The following is a 17,978-nucleotide window of genomic DNA, read 5'->3' as shown; positions in this document are numbered from 1 at the left end:
ATCTACCTATCAGAAGTAAGTACATATCTACCTATCAGAAGTAAGTACATATCTACCTATCAGAAGTAAGTACATATCTACCTATCAGAAGTAAGGCAATGTTAAGAAGGCAAATGACATTTTAAAAAATTGCCACAAAAACTAGATGCAGGACGCTTGTAATCCCAGTGCTTGGGAAGTGACTTTGAACTTGTGATGACCTTCCTGCCTCTGCCTCTAAAGTGCTAGGGTTATAGAGGGATGCGCCATCATGTCCAGCTTTGACGACTGTTGATGTTGTTAGACTGGGTCAGCCTTTCTATCACTGAGTACCATGGATGCGAGGTTCCAAGATAACAACGGAAGCTATCAAGGCCCTTCGCTTTCAAGGCTCTGTACCAAAGTCACTCGGCATTTAAAACATTATCTTTTGACGTGGGAGTGTGCTTGTTTGGAGATGAAAGAACTTGTAGGAGTTGGTTGGTCCTTTTTCAAGTGATTGATATGAAACGACCTGAGCTTGCCTACTTGGGTTACCAACCCCCTCCAGCCTTTGCTCAACCAACAGGAACCTTACCTTAGTGAGAGGAAGGGTTGAGGGCAGAGTGAGCCCCTCCTTCTCCAAAAGCATCTTCTCTTCCTCCGTCAGTATCAGCCTAGACATCTAAGGTTGGAGGAAACAGTGAAGAGAGCAGAGTTGCATGGAGCTGTCAGAGCAGTATGGGGGAATCTTGGCTGCTGCAAAGTGAAGTAATCCTGAAAAAAAAATCAAGTCCAGTACCTGCTCTGCTGCTGTTTCCTCCCCATGCAGTGGAGTCATGTGGAACCCCTCCTTTTCGAAGCTCTCAGTGTCTGCAAAAGCGAAAGTAGGACCAGTTAGCCCAGTGAGCTCTCTCCTCCCCCACAACTTATCATTTCACACTCACCTAGATCTATGGAGACATGCTCCTGTGGAAGGGAGTAGTTGTGATCATGGAGAATGGAAGAGCTGGAAGAGCTGAGAACATCCCGCGATGCTGAGGGGCTGAGCAGAGAACTCAGTAAATCCTCTACCTCCCAGTCGCTCAGTTCTTGCACGGAGTTCTAACAAATTCAAAGGCCTTGGTTTATCTCCGTACCTTGGGTCTCGCGGACATCCCTAGCTTCCCCCACTCAGAACACCCACCCACCTACCCACCTCGGAAGGTGACAGCTCCAAGTCCAGCGGAGCCTCCACGTCCGGCTCAGTCGCAGCCCACAAATCTCCGCTTTCCTCTAGCAGGAAGCCCAGCAGGTCCTGATCACCAGGATCCAAAGCTAGCAGGTCCTGACCACCAGGATCCATTTGGGATATCTATGGGTAGAAATCCCTCCGCGCAGATCCAACCTCCGAACCTCAGGCACGACCCCTCAGTCTGTCCAGTCGGCTCGTCTTAACCTTCGTCACTCCGGGACGAGGGCCTAGCTGTCACTCTAAACCACACCCGTCTCTCAGCTTCTCTAGTCCTCAGCTTCCAACACAACGGAAGTGATAAACATAGCCCCGTGGAATCCTGGGACTTGGAGTTCGCTCCAACTCGGAAGTGGCTCCTGGGCTGCGCCACGTCCCGGGGGCTATGCAAATTATGGGGACGTCCCTTCAGCTTCCCACGCCCCAGGGCGGGGTTTCTGAAGATACGGATCCGCCTTCGCCTCGAGCTATTAAAAAAACCTAAGCGTCTAAAAGGGAGCTCCGGCTTAGTTCGGACGTTCTCTCCAGGGCTCTGCACCCTCGCTTCCTGCTGGGGAGGGGCGGCCAGGCTTCGCGGGCGCCCGAGCATCGAGAGCTACGGCCAGAGCAGCTTCCTGCAGTCTCCGCTACCATAGAGCGCGGGCCCAGGGCGCCGCCGGCGGGTGGGGGACGTTTCCAGGACGGAAGTGGCCGAGAGTGTCGAAGGGAGGGCGAGGCCGGAGCCCCAAAGCGACCGGGAGAACGAGCGGGTAGCGGGCCCAGGGCGGGGCGCAGAGCCGGGCAGCGCAGGTAGGCCGGACGGGCTGGGCCGAGCTTCTAGGTGGGGCTGCGGGACCGGGCCGACCCGGGCAGCGGCGGGCGGGGCCCCCAATCCTCCTGCATATCCTGTGTCCGGTTAGGGAGATCAGGGTCCAGGATGGTTCGGTTTGGGTTTGGAATTAAGCTAGCCGTGTTGCGAGAGGCAGGCCCTTTCGCGGGGGTAGACAGTTCTCTGTCTCGGCTAGGTTTGGGGACCGGTAGAAATGGGGTGGCAGTGAGGCGCTGGGTGGCAGTGAGGCACTGGGCGGGGATGGGCTTTGGTGTTAGCAGATAGTGTGTAAGTGGTTAGGAAAACTTGGGGTGAGATCGGGTTAGGTGCCGTCGGGTTTAGGAAGCAAGAATCCCTTTAGAAGTTAAGAAGGTGAGCTACATTCTAAACATTTGCTGCACGAGTCAAGCCTGTTTCGCGTATGTGACATTTAAACTGAGGTCATTATTTTCTAGAGTGACCAGCATAAGTCAGAGTACAGGATCGGGTTAAGGATCAACAACAGGAATTGGCTTAGATGCCTGTTTTAGGGATTAAAGGCCGGTGTCATGGTCAGTATTAAGAATAAACAGTGAAATGGTTAATTAAGAACCAAGTTACAAATGAGCTTTAGAACTTCGGGGTGGGGCAGGGGAAGTATTTAGGGTTAAAGTTGGGGAATTTGGGCCTAAAAATAAAAGCCAGATTAGTATAGGTGTCTTCTGGGAAAGGGGTGAATGTCAATGTATAGGGAATTGGGAAATAAGTTAAAGTCAGGATTAATGTTAGGAATTGCTGACAGCATTAGGGGTTGAGGCTGCAGCTACGGCTGAGCAGGTAAGATGTAAGACGTTGGCAGGAAGTAGCTACCTTTGTTTTGTAGTGAGTTCTCTTATTCCTGTGCAGTCACAGAGGCCTCTTTTACCCAAAGAAGTGACAGAGAGCTCTGGACCTCAGCTAGAACTGCCAGCATCTGGCACGCCACTTTCTCTAGTCTACTGCCTAAGCCCAAGACTTCCTGAGGCCACCACCACTGGGAGACAGGGATTTCTGGGCTGTGATGTTTACGAGGTGGGAGGTGGGAAATGGAAAGAGACCCAGGAGTCAGACAAGGTCCTGAGTGGGGGTAGGGAAGAGGGGACCTGTGACTGAGGGGGAGCTGACCAAGGGAACCCTGTCCACTGAATGATGACAGTTTGACTGAGCCTCCCTCATTCTCCACACACTGCCTTCTCTCCGTCTCTTTGCCCTCCCTGGTCCCACATTGCACACCTTTATAGTTCCTTACAGATACTGTCGTGGTCTTTAGCTCTTCCCCTGCTGTTCATCTGAACCATTTCCCATCCCCACCCCCCCTTTCTCTCTGTCTCTGTCTCTTAGTCCGCACATCCTACTTTACTTCTTGTCGCTCAAACCTGAGCTTTCCCGACATCGGAGAGCACTTTCTCATACTTGCATACAACCTGGTCAGCTGCTGAATCCCCCCCACCCCGCTCTTCCCATGTGTACCCCCTGGTTTCTGAGCCTCCTTTAACTTCTAGGTCCAGTTGTGGGTCCCCTTCCCCCACTCCCCAACAGAAAAGAGGAAATGATACCCATAGAGGAAACTTGGTCTTACTGATCCCACGCCCAGCCCGGCCACTGACCACACCCCCATGTCACTCCCAGCTTGACCCTGCCAGTGACCACAACACTGTCCCCTCCCCATGCTGCCTCTCCTTCCAACCCAGCATTGCCTCGCTGCTGTCAGTGTTCTCTCACTCTCCCCCACTAGCCTAATTTAGCAGCTGACCGCATCCCTAGCTCTTCTGAAGCTCCTGACCCGGCCTCCAGCCTCACTGTCACCCCCGGTTTAGTCAGCGTCCATGGACTCATGCTTCTCCCTCCCCAGCTGGCTCAGTGGCTCATCATGTGTCTGTCCCCTACCATCACACTCCTGTTTCTTCTACACCCTGCCATCCCCAGTCACAGCCTGACACTGTCAGTAACCCCACCTCTGTGCCCCTGCCTGCAAACGCTTCTATCACATCCTTTACCCCACAGCGTCATCCCCACATCCTGACTTAGTCCCCTCTCCTTCCCTGATGTATTAAACTGAAGCCATCTAGTCAGTAAATGGGTGCTGGTCATAGGAAGCTGGCTTGGGCCTTAGTTTTCTGAGTCCTGTATGTCAGTTCTACTTTTCTTCTGAATGGCGACTTCCTCTTCATCCAGCGTTGACTCTGGCTTTATTGTCTCTTGTGCTAATACGGTCTCCTAACTTGGCCCCAGAGCTGCCCTAAAGCCCAGTGCTGGGGAGGTCCCTGTTTAAAGCGTCCCTGGCCCCTGTTCCCCTCCAGTCAGTCAGGTCCCTCATACTGCTCTCTCCGCTTGCTTTTGCCTTTCCACCTTAACCCTGACGTCCCCACCGCTGCTCCCCTTGCAGGTGCCCCGCGCTCCAGCCAGCTTGCCTCCTCACTTTCCTGGGCATTCCTCCGCGACCTCCTGCCTCTCAACCTTTGCTAGTGCTATCCTCTGTGCCTGGGACGATACCTTTGACTCATCTTCGACTGACCTAATGGAGAGAGCTTGGGCTTTGGAGGCAGAGAGACCTGGGTTCGGATTTTGGCTTCACAGCTTATTATTTGGACAAGTCCTTTGGAAAAGTACTTAACATTCTGGAGCCTCAGTTTCCTAACCTGTAAAAATGGAGATAATGACACCTACCTTGCAGGGTTGTTGTAAGGATTAACTGAAATTATATATGTATCTAATACAATTAACATATAGTCAATAAATGACACATCACTGTAACTTCTTATTATCTTCATATTTTTAAAATTCTAACTTCAAATGATAGTTTTCTTGACTCCTTCGCTCTCCTTTCCCTAGCCTACGGGGCTCCCTTTTCTGAGTGAACACGTTTGGCTCCTTTCACAGCCTGCCTCTGTTGTAATTCTGCATTTAGCTTTTCCCCACACCTGGAAGGCTGGCAGCCTACAGAAAGCAAGATCTAGTCTTACTCATCCTGCTTCCTGGCCACTGGGAGTTTGGCCTAGTGCCTTCCCACCATGGGCCATAGAGAATGCATGGAGGGAAAGGCACACAGTGGAAGGAGAGAGGCTGGGAGCCGAGCTGGCAGTGGGGCTGGTGCACTGTGTGCACACGTGCTGCCTACAGCAGATAGATCCGTATAGAGACAGCACAGGCAGTTCGGTGGGAGGGAGTCCTGTGTATAAGCCAAGGGGCCTTGGTGAAGAGTGAGAATACATGTATGGCTGTGAAGACAGACCCCATGTTGGAGGGGGTCAGATCCAGCCCTTCAGCTGCCCGGTCCAGCCTGAAAGGAGCTTCCAGCAGCCCGAGGCCGAGGCCGGATATGTCAGTCTCACCCACAAGCCCCTCCCCCTCCCAGCGGTTGAGGACTCAGAGGCCAAATTTGGTAACAGACTGAGTGTTATTCCCCCAACCCTCTTACATTCTGACTCTGTCTTCAGCTTTTTCTCTCCCTTTGTCCCTTTTAACTCCCTATCTCTCTGTAGTTCGCCCTTGTAGGTACCTGCACTGATGATATTCTCCATGTACCCCCAAATTCCTTAGCCCTAGTATACTTGCATTCCATTCCTTGCTGGGATTTGACCTCCTGTCCTCCACACCCCCCCTCCAATTGCCCAAGGCCTCTGGAATGCATCTCAGGAATGTATTGAGGGAGGAGGAGTTCTCTGGGAAGGGGACATGGAGTGGGCGGTGTTGCTCTTCATGAAGCATGATAAAAGAGGACAGAGTTCTCAGAGCAAGACAGGAAGCAGGTAGCTTCTGCTCCTAGTTGCCAGGCTCTTGTTCTTTGCCACTGCTAGTCCTGACTCCGTGTCCAGTTCCTTCACTCTCAATTAATTGTGTAGATAGCTTCTCAGCCTGGAGGAGGGCAGGCATGACTCAACTCTCTTATCGGGATCTTACCAGAGGAAGAAGTGGGTATCCATATGTCCGGAGGAAATGGGGGCGGAGGGGCACACATGCAGTTTCAGCTTAGGCTGGAGTCCTTCAGTCCTGCTCTGGTCCCCTGGACTTCTACCTCTCCGACCAGCCCTCACTCTCCACAGCCAGGTCTGTCCCACTGCTGTGAAGGTTCCCTGGGAGTGAGGAAGGGCAGAGAGCTGGCACTGAGGGCGCCGGAAGGTCCTCTCATTTGGGGTAAAAATGGAGAACAAGCTATGCTGCTTTTCTTTGTAATCCTGAGCTGTGTGTATGGTCAGAAATTTTCTCCTAGTCATTGATCCTGGTATTTCCTACATCTGGGTCAGGTTTCTATCAAGGCTTCCCACTCCATCTTTCCCAATCCCTTTTTCCTCTGCTCCTTCCTAATTTACCTGGTTCCCCAATGCCTTTTGTATTGTGATACCTGCCTGTTTCCTAGCCTTTCCCCGAGTCCTGCTTACCCCCTTGGACTAGCCATTTGTCAGGTGGAGAACGGGGAGGCTGCATCCCTCTCTTTAGTTAAGAGGCACCTAGGCCCATACCACAGTGGGTCACATCATCAGCTGCTGGGCAGACTTGTTTTCTTGGGTCTGTGTACCACCCGCAGCTGCTCATAGTGTCTGAAAGGTAGAGGAAATGGGCTTGGAGCTGCGCTGAGAGCACCATCTGGAACCTAGTTAAGGTGGGGGGCCATCTGGGGAGGACAAGATGAAGAAGAGCACAAGAGACTGCAGTAAGGCCTGAGTCTCAGTGTCTGCACTGTTGGTCTTGCTTGTCTTGAAACTTTCTCCTCTCCCACAGGTATTGGCTAGGTCATTTCTGAGGTCTCTGGACAGAGAATCATAATTCTATTGTGACTGCACAGCTCATTGGGGGGTCCTATGTGTACCATTCAGGTTGTAAGAAAGCAGGAACAAAAGTAGGTCTCCCTGACATACTAGCCACAGGCAGTTTGTAAGATTCCGGAGCTCCTGGGATGCTGCATTTTGCCCAGAAGAAGGCAAAAGCTGTAAGAGGGAGGGTCAGGGCAGGGCTTGGAAATCCCAGGACAGAATGGGAGACAAAGAAAAGGAAAAAACTAACCCCGGAAAAGTAAAAAAACAGGGCAGAGGCGGGGTTGGGAAAGAGGTGAGCAGAAACAAGAGGCCCAAGGCACTTGGAACCAGAGAGGCACAAATTCTGGTGGTGCAGGCAGGACAGTGTCCTCAGGTGACACTGCACTTCAGGCCCACTATTGTACTCTAGAGACCAGCTTCTGGGGTGTCTCTGGGGTGTCTTAAATGGTCTAGATTGGCCCATTTGATGCACGTAATCTTTCACCTTTGGAAATTATTAAATAGGACAGAACAGCTTACTATTATTTTCTGCCACGGTGACTCCCTTAAAAATCCTCTCTCCGGGACTCCGAGGCACTCCTGTGAAGGTGTGCTCTAATGCTCTGACGATGCTGGCCAGGTATCAGCAGGCTGAAGGGCAGAAGCTGCCACCATGGTTGCACTTTCGCTGAAGATCAGCATCGGGAATGTGGTGAAGACGATGCAGTTTGAGCCGTCTACCATGGTGTACGACGCCTGCCGCATGATCCGTGAGCGGATCCCAGAGGCCCTGGCTGGCCCTCGTGAGTCTGACTACTGAGGTGGTGGGGGCAGGAATTCTCCATCCCTCCTTCTCTTGGTGTTGAGTGGTGTCCCCATTGTGTTCTAAGTTCCTCACCTCTCAGGCCTGTGCTCCAAGATTTCCTTTCCTCTTTAAGTCCAAGGTCATGGGAGAAAATAATGTGCAATGCCAGAGGTATAGCTGTTTGGCCACAGTGACGTTTTTATAAGTCTAAGGTGATCTACCATCTCTTTTAGCCAGCGACTTTGGGCTATTTCTGTCAGATGATGACCCCAAAAAAGGCATCTGGCTAGAGGCTGGGAAAGCTTTGGACTACTACATGCTCCGAAATGGGGTGAGTAACTCCATCTCTGGCCATCCGCGTGCTCTATGTGCTGTCTCACTTGTTCCCAGCACCCATGTTGGTCTCTGCCCCTCCTCTCTCTTCCTTCCTCATACCAGTTCCTTCCCCCCACCCTGGGCTTTTCACATACCAGGCTAGCACACCCCTGTACACCCATGTGGCTTTCTGACACAGACAGTCAAACGCCCTCCTTTCGGATGAACCACCATAGCCTTCAATTTACTTTCCTTGGCTATGTAAAGGGAACTAGTTTAAACAGGCCCCGGCCACCTCTCCCTGCCCCGACAGGACACCATGGAGTACAGAAAAAAGCAGAGACCCCTGAAGATCCGGATGTTAGATGGAACAGTGAAGACTATCATGGTGGATGACTCCAAGACTGTCACAGACATGCTCATGACCATCTGTGCCCGAATTGGTAAGGGGTCTTGGTAGGGCAAAGGCCTGGGCCAGGAGGTTCCAACTCTGTCAAAAGACTTTTGTGGTTGGGGAGTTAGCAAACCATCCCTTCCCCCTAGGTATCACCAACCATGATGAGTATTCACTGGTTCGAGAGCTGATGGAAGAAAAGAAGGATGAGGGGACAGGGACCCTGAGAAAAGACAAGACCCTACTGCGAGATGAAAAGAAGATGGAGAAGTTAAAGCAGAAGTTGCACACAGACGATGAGTGTGAGCAGTAGACACGTCCTGGGAAATGTAGGGGAGAGGAGGGGTGGCCATTTGTTTCGGATTTACCCTGAATCGTAGAACTTACTCTTCTATGAGGAAAGGCAGACGCTGAAGAAGTAAAAAAAAACCCAGACACTAGGCAGCAAGGAGCCATGTGGGGTTGGTGCAAAGGGTCCTGCGCTCTGTGTTCCAGTGAACTGGCTGGACCATGGGCGGACCCTGAGGGAACAGGGAGTGGAAGAGCATGAGACGTTGCTGCTGCGGAGAAAGTTCTTCTACTCAGACCAGAATGTGGATTCCCGAGACCCTGTACAGCTGAACCTTCTCTATGTGCAGGTATGGAGAAGAGTTGGCTGGGGCGAGTGGGGCAAGCCATAGTTAACAGGAATATCCCTGCACCTATACACTGTTCCCTTCTGTGTTCTCCAGGCACGAGATGACATCCTGAATGGCTCCCACCCTGTCTCCTTTGACAAGGCCTGTGAATTTGCAGGCTTCCAGTGCCAGATCCAGTTTGGACCTCACAATGAACAGAAGCACAAGGCTGGCTTCCTTGAGTAAGTGACCCATGTCCCCTACCCTGTTATGGCTTGGGACTCCCCTTACCACTGTGACCCCATGGACCTGTCTGCATCCCAAGCCTTCTTCCCTTATTTCCTCTTCCAAAGTTTGAGGGTTGACACCCATGGGTCATCGCCCTTTCAGCCACCATTGTCCTTTTTTCTCCTCACTGGCCCCATCAGAGTAGGACAGTTCAGGATCTCTGCCCTCCCTGTAACCTTTGTGCTCAGGATCTCTGCACTCAGGATCCAAAGACTTTGATGAGACTTTCTAGTTTCCTAAGTGCGTGGTCATCCTTGCAGGGAGCTTCCTCTCTTCTTGGCTCCCTCTCTTCCTCAGAAAACTAAGCCTCCAGTTTAAGGGTCCTCAGTCCCCTTCCCACAGAAGGCACAGGTCACTCAGGAACTCATGTTGAGTCCCCACTCTTTCAGAAGCAGTGCAGACCAGTTTCCTCAGTCTTTCTCAGAGATGATACTGTCCTAGACATTTCCTCAAACCTCTAGGCCCACAGTTCATGGCCCACATGCCCCTGATGCTATCCACTCCATGCTGACCCTCCCTTTTCTGGTGTAGCCTGAAGGACTTCCTGCCCAAGGAGTATGTGAAGCAGAAGGGAGAGCGTAAGATCTTTCAGGTGAATGGGGTAGGGGAAAGTGTCTGGGATGACCTGGGAGCTTGGCTGCTTGACTCTCTGGCTAAGTGGACCCTACTCCTCCATCTCTGCTCACCTTGCTTTACCCCCCAAGCTCTTCTCCTGCCTGTCTCATGCACAGAAAGCAGAAGATGTGGGTTTCAGCCCTGGCTCAGCAGCTGTGGAATTTCCATGTTGGGTTTTGCTTTTTGTTTGAGAGCGGGTCTCTCTTTGAGGCCCAGGCTGGCCTCCAGAGCACAGCAATCCTCTTACCTCAGCCTCCTGAGGATCAGGGTTGTGAATATGAGTTACGATGCTTGGCTCAACCTAGTATTTTCCTTGCCTTTACCCTGTGGAAGCCAGATAGGAGCATCACTGAGCTATTACACCTGAAATAACTGTGAGATATAGTCTTTGTCCACATGGAAAGTGTTATCCCCTTCTGAATACTCAGGCCCAAAGGCCTTGTCTTTTGAACTCTGATGGTCCTGGACCCTCCTACTTCTTAACTCTCTAGTCCCATCTGCAGAACATCTGCGAGTTCCTTAACAGCATTTCTTCCATTATTGCTTCTGCTCCTTAGCCAGCCCACGTTGCATCTCCTCATCTTGTGCCTTCCTAAACCCTTCTGTGTGCCCATAATACTCTGTCATTGCAGTTAACATCCTAGCTTGACTCCTTCATTGCAGTACTATTCCCACACGGCTAACTTTTCCCATTTCCTACTTGAAGGCACACAAGAATTGTGGGCAGATGAGTGAAATTGAGGCCAAGGTACGCTATGTGAAGCTGGCCCGTTCCCTCAAGACTTACGGTGTCTCCTTCTTCCTAGTCAAGGTGAGTTCCGACCTTCTTATGGCCTTCCTTATGTCTAATTCTTGCCCTTTCCTGTCTCCCTAAACTCCTTGGTTCGGCCTTAGTCTTTCCCATCATGGCTTCCTTTGACCGTGTACATCCTGTCTGTTGTCAGTCCTCCATTGCCATCGCTCGCTCCTTTCCCCAGCTTATGCCTCTGTCCATAGTAGAGCTTTGTCCTGGGCCTGCCCATGAGCACAGTAGTTTAGCCCTCCTGGCTACCTCAGTGTCCCCTTGTGGTCCAGAGCTGCTCTGAGCATTTCCTGTACATTTGACCTTTAACTTGTAACACCAATTCCAACCTGTCTCGCAGGAAAAGATGAAGGGGAAGAATAAACTAGTGCCCAGGCTGTTGGGCATCACTAAGGAATGTGTGATGCGTGTGGATGAGAAGACCAAAGAGGTGATTCAGGAATGGAGCCTCACCAACATCAAGCGCTGGGCTGCCTCTCCCAAGAGCTTCACTCTGGTGGGTGCCTGGATTCCAGTGGTTGTTCAAGAGCAAGTGCAAAGGTCTCTCCCCTCCTTTAGGGTACAGGGCATTAAATATGACTGCGGGACAGAGAGTTAGCTATTGTGGGGAGTGGAGGTTAGAGGAGATGGAGACTATCTTACAGAATGAACAGTGTGTAAATGGCTGGGTGACGGATACACTCTTTAAATTCAGCGATTCAGCAGAGCTTGGAGAGTTACCTTTCTATTGCTGTGATAAAACACCCCGACTAAGGCAGCTTACAGATGCAGGGTTTATGATCACAGTGGGACGAGAGCCCATCACCATCACCATGTGAGAGGTGGGGAGCCGGCAAGCATGGAGGCGGGGACAGCTGAGGGCTCCCGTTTTAAACTGCAAGCAGGAAGCAGAAAGCAAACTGGGACTGCTTAAAGTCTGGAGTTCTCAAAGCCTGCCCGCATGGCATTGTTTCTCCAGCAAGGACATACCTTCTAAGCATCCCCAGACAGTACAGCCAAGTATTCTAATGCCTGAGGCTGTGGGGCTGGGTGGGGGTGGGAGGCGTTCAAACTACCACAGGGTGGTGTAACCTCAGCAACAAAGCACTTGCCTACTTATGTTCAGTCCCTAGTACTACAAAAAAAAAAAAGGAAAGAAAAGCATGTTGGGCATAGTCACGTGTGTAACCCCAGCACTTAGCGCACTGAGGCAACAGGGTTTGCTGTGCATGTGAGGCTAGGCTGGACCATATGTGAGGATCAGACCATCCGGGGCTGTTTAGTATCAAAAAGAGGCAGACAAAAAGGAACTCGACAGAAACGTAGCTATGCCAGCAAGCTGAGGTGACATGAATTGTAAGGAAAAGCCTCCCTTCTTTCAGCACCAGCTATTTATGGCTGTTCTTTCCCTCTGGGTTTATAGTTCTGAAGTTATGAATTGAAAAACTAATACCAACTTGATAGAGTGTCAGGTAATGAAAATAGAAATGAGAGTGCTGTTTGTCCACTTTGGATCTTTTTGCCAACCTTCAAGGATGGTCATTTAATAAACATGCTGCTCTCTTCCCAAGTGTAGCCTCTGGGGCGGGGTAAAGAGTCTAAATGACATGTATATGAAACTGTAGCAGAAAGGCCATTGCTCAAGCAAAATATCCCCTCTAAAGAGGGAGATAAAGAAACCAATGGTTGAGCTGTAGTGATGGCTCAGCAGTTATGAGCACTGACTGCTCTTCCAGAGGTCCTGAGTTCAATTCCCAGCCACCACATGGTGGCTCACAACCATCTGTAATGGGATCAGATGCCTTCTTCTGGTGTGTCTGAAGACAGCGACAGTGTACTTACATGCATAAGATATCTGGATGGATGGATGGATGGATGGATGGATGGATGGATGGATGGATGGATGGATGGATGGATGGATGGATGGATGGATGGATGATGTTTCCATGGTGGGTAGCTACTTGTCTCCTGCTCAGTCCCCACCCCTGTCACTCTAGGACTTTGGGGACTACCAGGATGGCTACTACTCAGTACAGACGACGGAAGGCGAGCAGATCGCACAGCTCATTGCTGGCTACATAGATATCATCCTTAAGAAGGTGAGTGTTCCCACCTAGCCTGAGCCTTCTCAGGGCCTCTGCTCCCTAAGCCAGTCCTCTAGAAACCGGACTCAAGTTCTAGAAAATGGCCAACTGCCTCTTGCTTAATGGCCTCAACTCTTTTCCTTTTTTTTCTTCTTACAGAAAAAAAGCAAGGACCACTTTGGACTGGAGGGAGATGAAGAGTCTACCATGTTGGAGGACTCCGTGTCTCCCAAAAAGTAGGAAGGGAACCGGGCAGGTCCTGTTCCTTGAATAGGGAAAGTAAGGTCCGACTGCACAGAACCACTGGGTGCTAGACGTCCTTAGACAGTTTGGGCACATTCAGGTGCTTTCAGGACAGAACAGGTGTTGTCTCCCTAGGAACTGGAGTTCCCTGTGCCTGGAGCAGTGGTTGTAAGCCGTGGGATGTGGGTTCTGGGAGCTAAGGTCTGGTCCTTGCAAGAGCAGCAGGTGCTGTTAACTGCTGAGCCACGGCTCCAGCTCATGGTTCTTTCACTAGGCACAGGCTAGAACAAGACTTCATTAACCCCCAGATCAACAGTTCCCAACCTATATAACCTGCATGTCAGATGTAAAATACATTTCAGTTTCTAACAACAGCAATATTACAGTTAGGAACTAGCAATGAAATAATTTTATGACTGGGCGTTGGGATATGGTTAGGGATATGGTTTTGGTATGGTAACCACGACATGAGGAAGGAACGCTATTAAAGGGCCGCAGCATTAGGAAGGTTGAGAAGTGCTGCCCTGGGTCCTAGGGCTGCAGAGGTATTGTTTCGTTGGTCGTGTCCAGGTCGACAGTCCTTCAGCAGCAGTACAACCGAGTGGGGAAAGTGGAGCACGGCTCTGTGGCTCTGCCAGCCATCATGCGCTCTGGAGCCTCTGGTCCTGAGAATTTCCAGGTGGGGAGCATGCCACCTGCCCAGCAGCAGATCACCAGTGGCCAGATGCACCGAGGACACATGCCACCTCTGGTAAGAATGCCCCACCTTTGCCGTGGCACACAGGTCCCTTCCTGAGTCATGAGTAAGCAGTCTTCTATACTTCCCTCCCCAGCCTCTTACTTCATCCTCTAAGCGTCTTACTCTTCTTTCTCCCTGTCTTTTAGACTTCGGCCCAGCAGGCTCTCACTGGAACCATTAACTCCAGCATGCAGGCTGTGCAGGCCGCCCAGGCCACTCTTGATGACTTTGATACTCTACCCCCTCTTGGCCAGGATGCTGTGAGTATGGGGTAGAGAAGAAGCCAAGTGGTTTCAAGCTGGGACTCTAAGGAGTAGAGAGGGTAATTAAGCCAGAGCAGACCCTAAGGTTTTGCCTTTGTCTCTCAGGCCTCCAAAGCTTGGCGTAAGAACAAGATGGATGAATCAAAGCATGAGATCCACTCCCAGGTAGATGCCATCACAGCTGGCACTGCCTCTGTGGTAAACCTGACAGCAGGTAGGCTGGATGCCACCCTGTGTGTGTGGGAAGGGGCGGGAGAGCAGGTGTGCACAGCATAGTGTGTGGCGTGCTCCATGGGTGACTACCTTGACTGTGTGGCAGGTTGTGGGTGTGTCTGTCTCTAACTACAATGGTCCTTCCTCCCAGTGTTCCATCTCCGCATCTTCCTTCCTCCGCTTTCTGTCTTTAGGAGATCCTGCAGAGACAGACTATACAGCAGTGGGCTGTGCAGTCACCACCATCTCCTCCAACCTGACGGAGATGTCCCGTGGGGTGAAGCTGTTGGCTGCCCTGCTGGAGGATGAAGGCGGCAATGGCCGGCCCCTCCTGCAAGCAGCAAAGGGCCTTGCAGGGGCCGTGTCGGAACTGCTTCGTAGCGCTCAGCCCGCCAGCGCTGAGGTCAGAGGCCACAGGGCTGTGGTGAGGGTGGACACAGGGTCCCACCCCGAGAAGGAAGTGTGACCCAGGAGCTAGTGAGACCGTGGGCACATGGCCAGCGTCAAGCAGCTTCTGACAGGTGTCCACTCTCCACAGCCCCGTCAGAACCTGCTGCAGGCAGCTGGGAACGTGGGCCAGGCCAGTGGGGAGCTGTTGCAGCAAATCGGGGAAAGTGACACTGACCCCCACTTCCAGGTTGGTGATAAACCCAGCTCCCAGAGCCCCCCACTCCTAGGAGGGGGTTTCTGACCCGAAATCTAGAGCTTAGTCCCTCTTTCTGTGAATTGATCTATCCAAACCAGCCCAATCATGTTTCCAGATATGATACTGAGAACTTCTAGTCCCATGGGGGTGAGAATTCAGAACAAATATAATCTCCTGGTTCAATTTGCCCTTGATGATGTTCTTAGCCCTGACTCCCCTGTACATAGCCATGGCCCCAGCTTTAAGCTATCTTAGGACATCACTGAGGATGATGTTCCTCTAGCTGCCCCCTTCCCTTCCCCCACCCCAGCCAAGTTGCCTCAGCTGACTTTTCACCCTGGATTTCCCATACAGATGTGTGTACCCAGAGGGGCTGGGGCTCCATCTTCCCCCGATTCCCCTACGGTAACGGTCTCTGGCCTGGGCCTTCCCAGCTTGGTCCTCTCTGAGCCGCATACACTCGCTTCTACGCCTCTTCCTCAGCCTCCCAGGGGAACAGACATGATGGGAGATGGGGAGGCCTAGACTGGCAGGGTTGAAGAGAAGAGATGAGATAGAGTAGGACAGGGTCCTGCTCCCCAACCTGCAGTTGGCTCCTGGCACCCTGAGACCGAGCCGCGTGGAGACAGGAAGTACCATCCATTGTACCACCTGCTCCTCCCTCCCTCCCTCCCCATCACTGTCCGAGTGTATCCGCCTCATGCCTCTCTCCCTTTGGTATAGATTCTATTTCTGTTGGTGAGGGTTTGTTCTCGGTGAGCGTCTCTCCTTCTGGGTGCTCAAGGTTGAGGGGCTTGGGGTAGGTTCTAAATGCTTGTGCGAATACTGTCCACTGATTGGAGTCGGCAGGGATAATGAAGCTGCTTATGCCTGTGAGAAGTGTCCATGGGTCCATGTAAGTTCAGTCTCGGGTCTCACTGGCAGCTTTCTTTCCCACAGGATGTTCTAATGCAGCTAGCAAAGGCGGTGGCGAGTGCTGCAGCCGCCCTGGTTCTCAAGGCCAAGAGTGTGGCCCAGCGCACAGAGGATTCCGGGCTTCAGACCCAAGTTATTGCTGCAGCTACACAATGCGCTCTGTCCACGTCCCAGCTGGTGGCCTGTACCAAGGTGAGCCCAGATTTGCTGTATCCCAGATGTGCCTCTGAATAATATTTCCAGCATACATACACAAACCTCTCATTCTATCTCTAACTCCTGAGGCCTCAGCACCCACCGCAGTGACAACCGTGAAAACCGCAGAGACCCATCTCACAGCTTCTCTGTCGCCTGCATGTCTGAAATTCTTTTCTCATAGGTGGTAGCACCTACAATCAGCTCACCTGTGTGCCAAGAACAGCTGGTCGAGGCCGGGCGACTGGTGGCCAAAGCTGTGGAGGGTTGTGTGTCTGCCTCACAAGCAGCTACAGAAGATGGACAGCTGCTGCGAGGGGTAGGGGCAGCAGCCACGGCTGTCACCCAGGCCCTCAATGAGCTGCTGCAGCACGTGAAGGCCCACGCCACCGGAGCTGGACCTGCCGGTCGCTACGACCAAGCCACCGATACCATCCTCACCGTCACTGAAAACATCTTCAGCTCCATGGGCGATGCTGGTAAGAGTACTCGCCTCCAGGGAGACAAGCCCCAGCATGGGTCCCCCAAGCCCATGGGCATGCCTTACAGTTCCGGCCACCCAGCCTCTGAGGATCTGCACAGTGGCCTTTCTAGCTGTCGCTCTGGGCTCATTGGTCAGTCTAGAGCCTCCACTTCCCCATTGGTAAAGCAGAAGTGTAAGCCTTGTTCTGTTGCCTCGGAGCACTTTAAAAAGAGACCAAGTTATGCCCAGTAGTAGGTGGCAAGTTGCATGGTTAAGAGCTAGCTAGGCTTGTAAACAAGGAAGGAAAGGGGGACAGTAGCGTCTCCACCTCGAGTTCCCTACCCCAGATCATTCAAAGGAGATTGCCTCATCCTCTCAAGACATGCACTAGAAACACTAGCTGGAAACGGGCCCTTCCTCTCATGGGAACTCGCCGGGAGATCTGTCCTGAGACCTTTGCCAGTCTCTTCTCTGTTCCTGAAAGCCCACTCACCCCCCTCCCTACCCTCTGTCAGTGTCTCTGGCTTTCTTACCTGAGGCCCTCCTGTGTTCTAGGGGAGATGGTGCGCCAGGCCCGCATCCTGGCCCAAGCCACCTCAGACCTGGTCAATGCTATCAAGGCCGATGCTGAGGGGGAGAGTGATCTGGAGAACTCTAGAAAGCTCCTGAGTGCTGCCAAGATCCTTGCTGATGCCACCGCCAAGATGGTGGAGGCGGCCAAGGTACAAAGTCGGTTTCTGTACAGACCCTGAAGGAGAAGTGGGAGTGGAGAGGTCCAGATAGGGCCTTGTCTGATGGGATGACCCACCCCAGGAAAGCAGAAAATAGAAGAGAATAGATAAGGAAACTGCCAGGAAGGTCCTGGCTCCCAGCCTTGGGTCGGCCACCAGCCAAGCGTATAGCCCTGTGACTCTCACAGTGGACTGACCACGGGGTCCACATTCTTCTTTCATGAAGGTCTGCCGTTCCCACTTTCCTTGGGTTGCTACCACATCTGCTTGGTGTCTGTTCTTGGTCCCCTGTGAAGGCAGATAGCCTTTTGGTTTAGAGGTCTCCACTAGCCATACAGAATAGGATCACATTAGACATTGACACACAAGGTGTAAAGACCATCAGAAGGGACCACCAAAGTCCCCTGAGCTTTGCATCTGCTGCAGATTACAGAGGTCTCTTCTCCAGGGAAAGTCTTCCCCTTCCAGGCCTTCCTGTTCACACCAAGTTAATCACACTCAGAGTTCTGTAGGGCAGGCGTAGTTCCAGTGAAAGAGTCACGTCCTGGTGGCAGTGAGGTACCCTGGGACCACAACAACCTATCCTTTCTGAAACCTTCAGCTCTCAGCAGGTAAAGCCTCAGTGAAGGAAATTCGAAATTAGATCAGGAAAGCAAATGAGCTTTAAACTGGACTTAGAGGAGTCAGAAAAGAGTGTATTTGAATTCAAAGTGATGATGGATGGTGCTCCTCTCAGGGAGCAGCCGCCCACCCTGACAGTGAAGAACAGCAGCAGCGACTGCGTGAAGCAGCTGAGGGGCTTCGCATGGCCACCAATGCAGCTGCACAGAATGCCATCAAGAAGAAGTTGGTGCAGCGCCTGGAGGTGAGGCTGGGGATCTGGGTAGGGTCTGGGAGGATAAATGCGTGGGTACAGTGGGAAG

The 17,978-nt window shown here is 52.0% G+C and overlaps 2 protein-coding genes across 5 annotated transcripts in view; one reads left to right on the top strand and one right to left on the bottom strand.

Moving 5' to 3' along the window:
* Positions 1-1,483, bottom strand: part of Creb3 (cAMP responsive element binding protein 3) — a 4,649-nt gene extending 3,166 nt beyond the window's left edge. Inside the window, exons 1-4 of the mRNA XM_029533247.1 lie at positions 1,157-1,483; positions 906-1,062; positions 761-831; positions 557-643 (exon numbers count right to left, since the gene is read on the bottom strand). Coding sequence (XP_029389107.1) covers positions 557-643; positions 761-831; positions 906-1,062; positions 1,157-1,303 — 462 coding nt within the window. The 5' untranslated portion in view covers positions 1,304-1,483. The remainder of the gene's footprint in view (positions 1-556; positions 644-760; positions 832-905; positions 1,063-1,156) is intronic.
* A 49-nt stretch (positions 1,484-1,532) lies between these two features.
* Tln1 (talin 1) overlaps positions 1,533-17,978 on the top strand; it is a 30,007-nt gene continuing 13,561 nt past the window's right edge. For 2 of the 4 annotated variants that reach the window (XM_021222441.2, XM_029533436.1), the window contains exons 1-22: positions 1,629-1,978; positions 7,389-7,551; positions 7,787-7,884; positions 8,182-8,311; positions 8,412-8,564; positions 8,758-8,900; positions 8,994-9,121; positions 9,699-9,759; positions 10,489-10,593; positions 10,925-11,080; positions 12,561-12,662; positions 12,807-12,883; positions 13,461-13,641; positions 13,776-13,889; positions 13,998-14,106; positions 14,300-14,508; positions 14,644-14,742; positions 15,106-15,156; positions 15,691-15,858; positions 16,046-16,340; positions 16,880-17,046; positions 17,792-17,920. In XM_021222441.2, coding sequence (XP_021078100.1) covers positions 7,422-7,551; positions 7,787-7,884; positions 8,182-8,311; positions 8,412-8,564; positions 8,758-8,900; positions 8,994-9,121; positions 9,699-9,759; positions 10,489-10,593; positions 10,925-11,080; positions 12,561-12,662; positions 12,807-12,883; positions 13,461-13,641; positions 13,776-13,889; positions 13,998-14,106; positions 14,300-14,508; positions 14,644-14,742; positions 15,106-15,156; positions 15,691-15,858; positions 16,046-16,340; positions 16,880-17,046; positions 17,792-17,920 — 2,805 coding nt within the window. In that variant the 5' untranslated portion in view covers positions 1,629-1,978; positions 7,389-7,421. Of the gene's footprint in view, positions 1,979-7,388; positions 7,552-7,786; positions 7,885-8,181; positions 8,312-8,411; positions 8,565-8,757; positions 8,901-8,993; positions 9,122-9,698; positions 9,760-10,488; positions 10,594-10,924; positions 11,081-12,560; positions 12,663-12,806; positions 12,884-13,460; positions 13,642-13,775; positions 13,890-13,997; positions 14,107-14,299; positions 14,509-14,643; positions 14,743-15,105; positions 15,157-15,690; positions 15,859-16,045; positions 16,341-16,879; positions 17,047-17,791; positions 17,921-17,978 lie in introns of all 4 variants that reach the window. The other 2 variants (XM_029533438.1, XM_029533437.1) reach the window with 2 other exon arrangements.

This window comes from Mus pahari, chromosome 22 (assembly GCF_900095145.1).
Source record: "Mus pahari chromosome 22, PAHARI_EIJ_v1.1, whole genome shotgun sequence".
NCBI lineage: Eukaryota > Metazoa > Chordata > Mammalia > Rodentia > Muridae > Mus > Mus pahari.
Note: the sequence above shows the minus strand (reverse complement) of the source record. Positions and strands in the feature narration are given on the sequence as shown.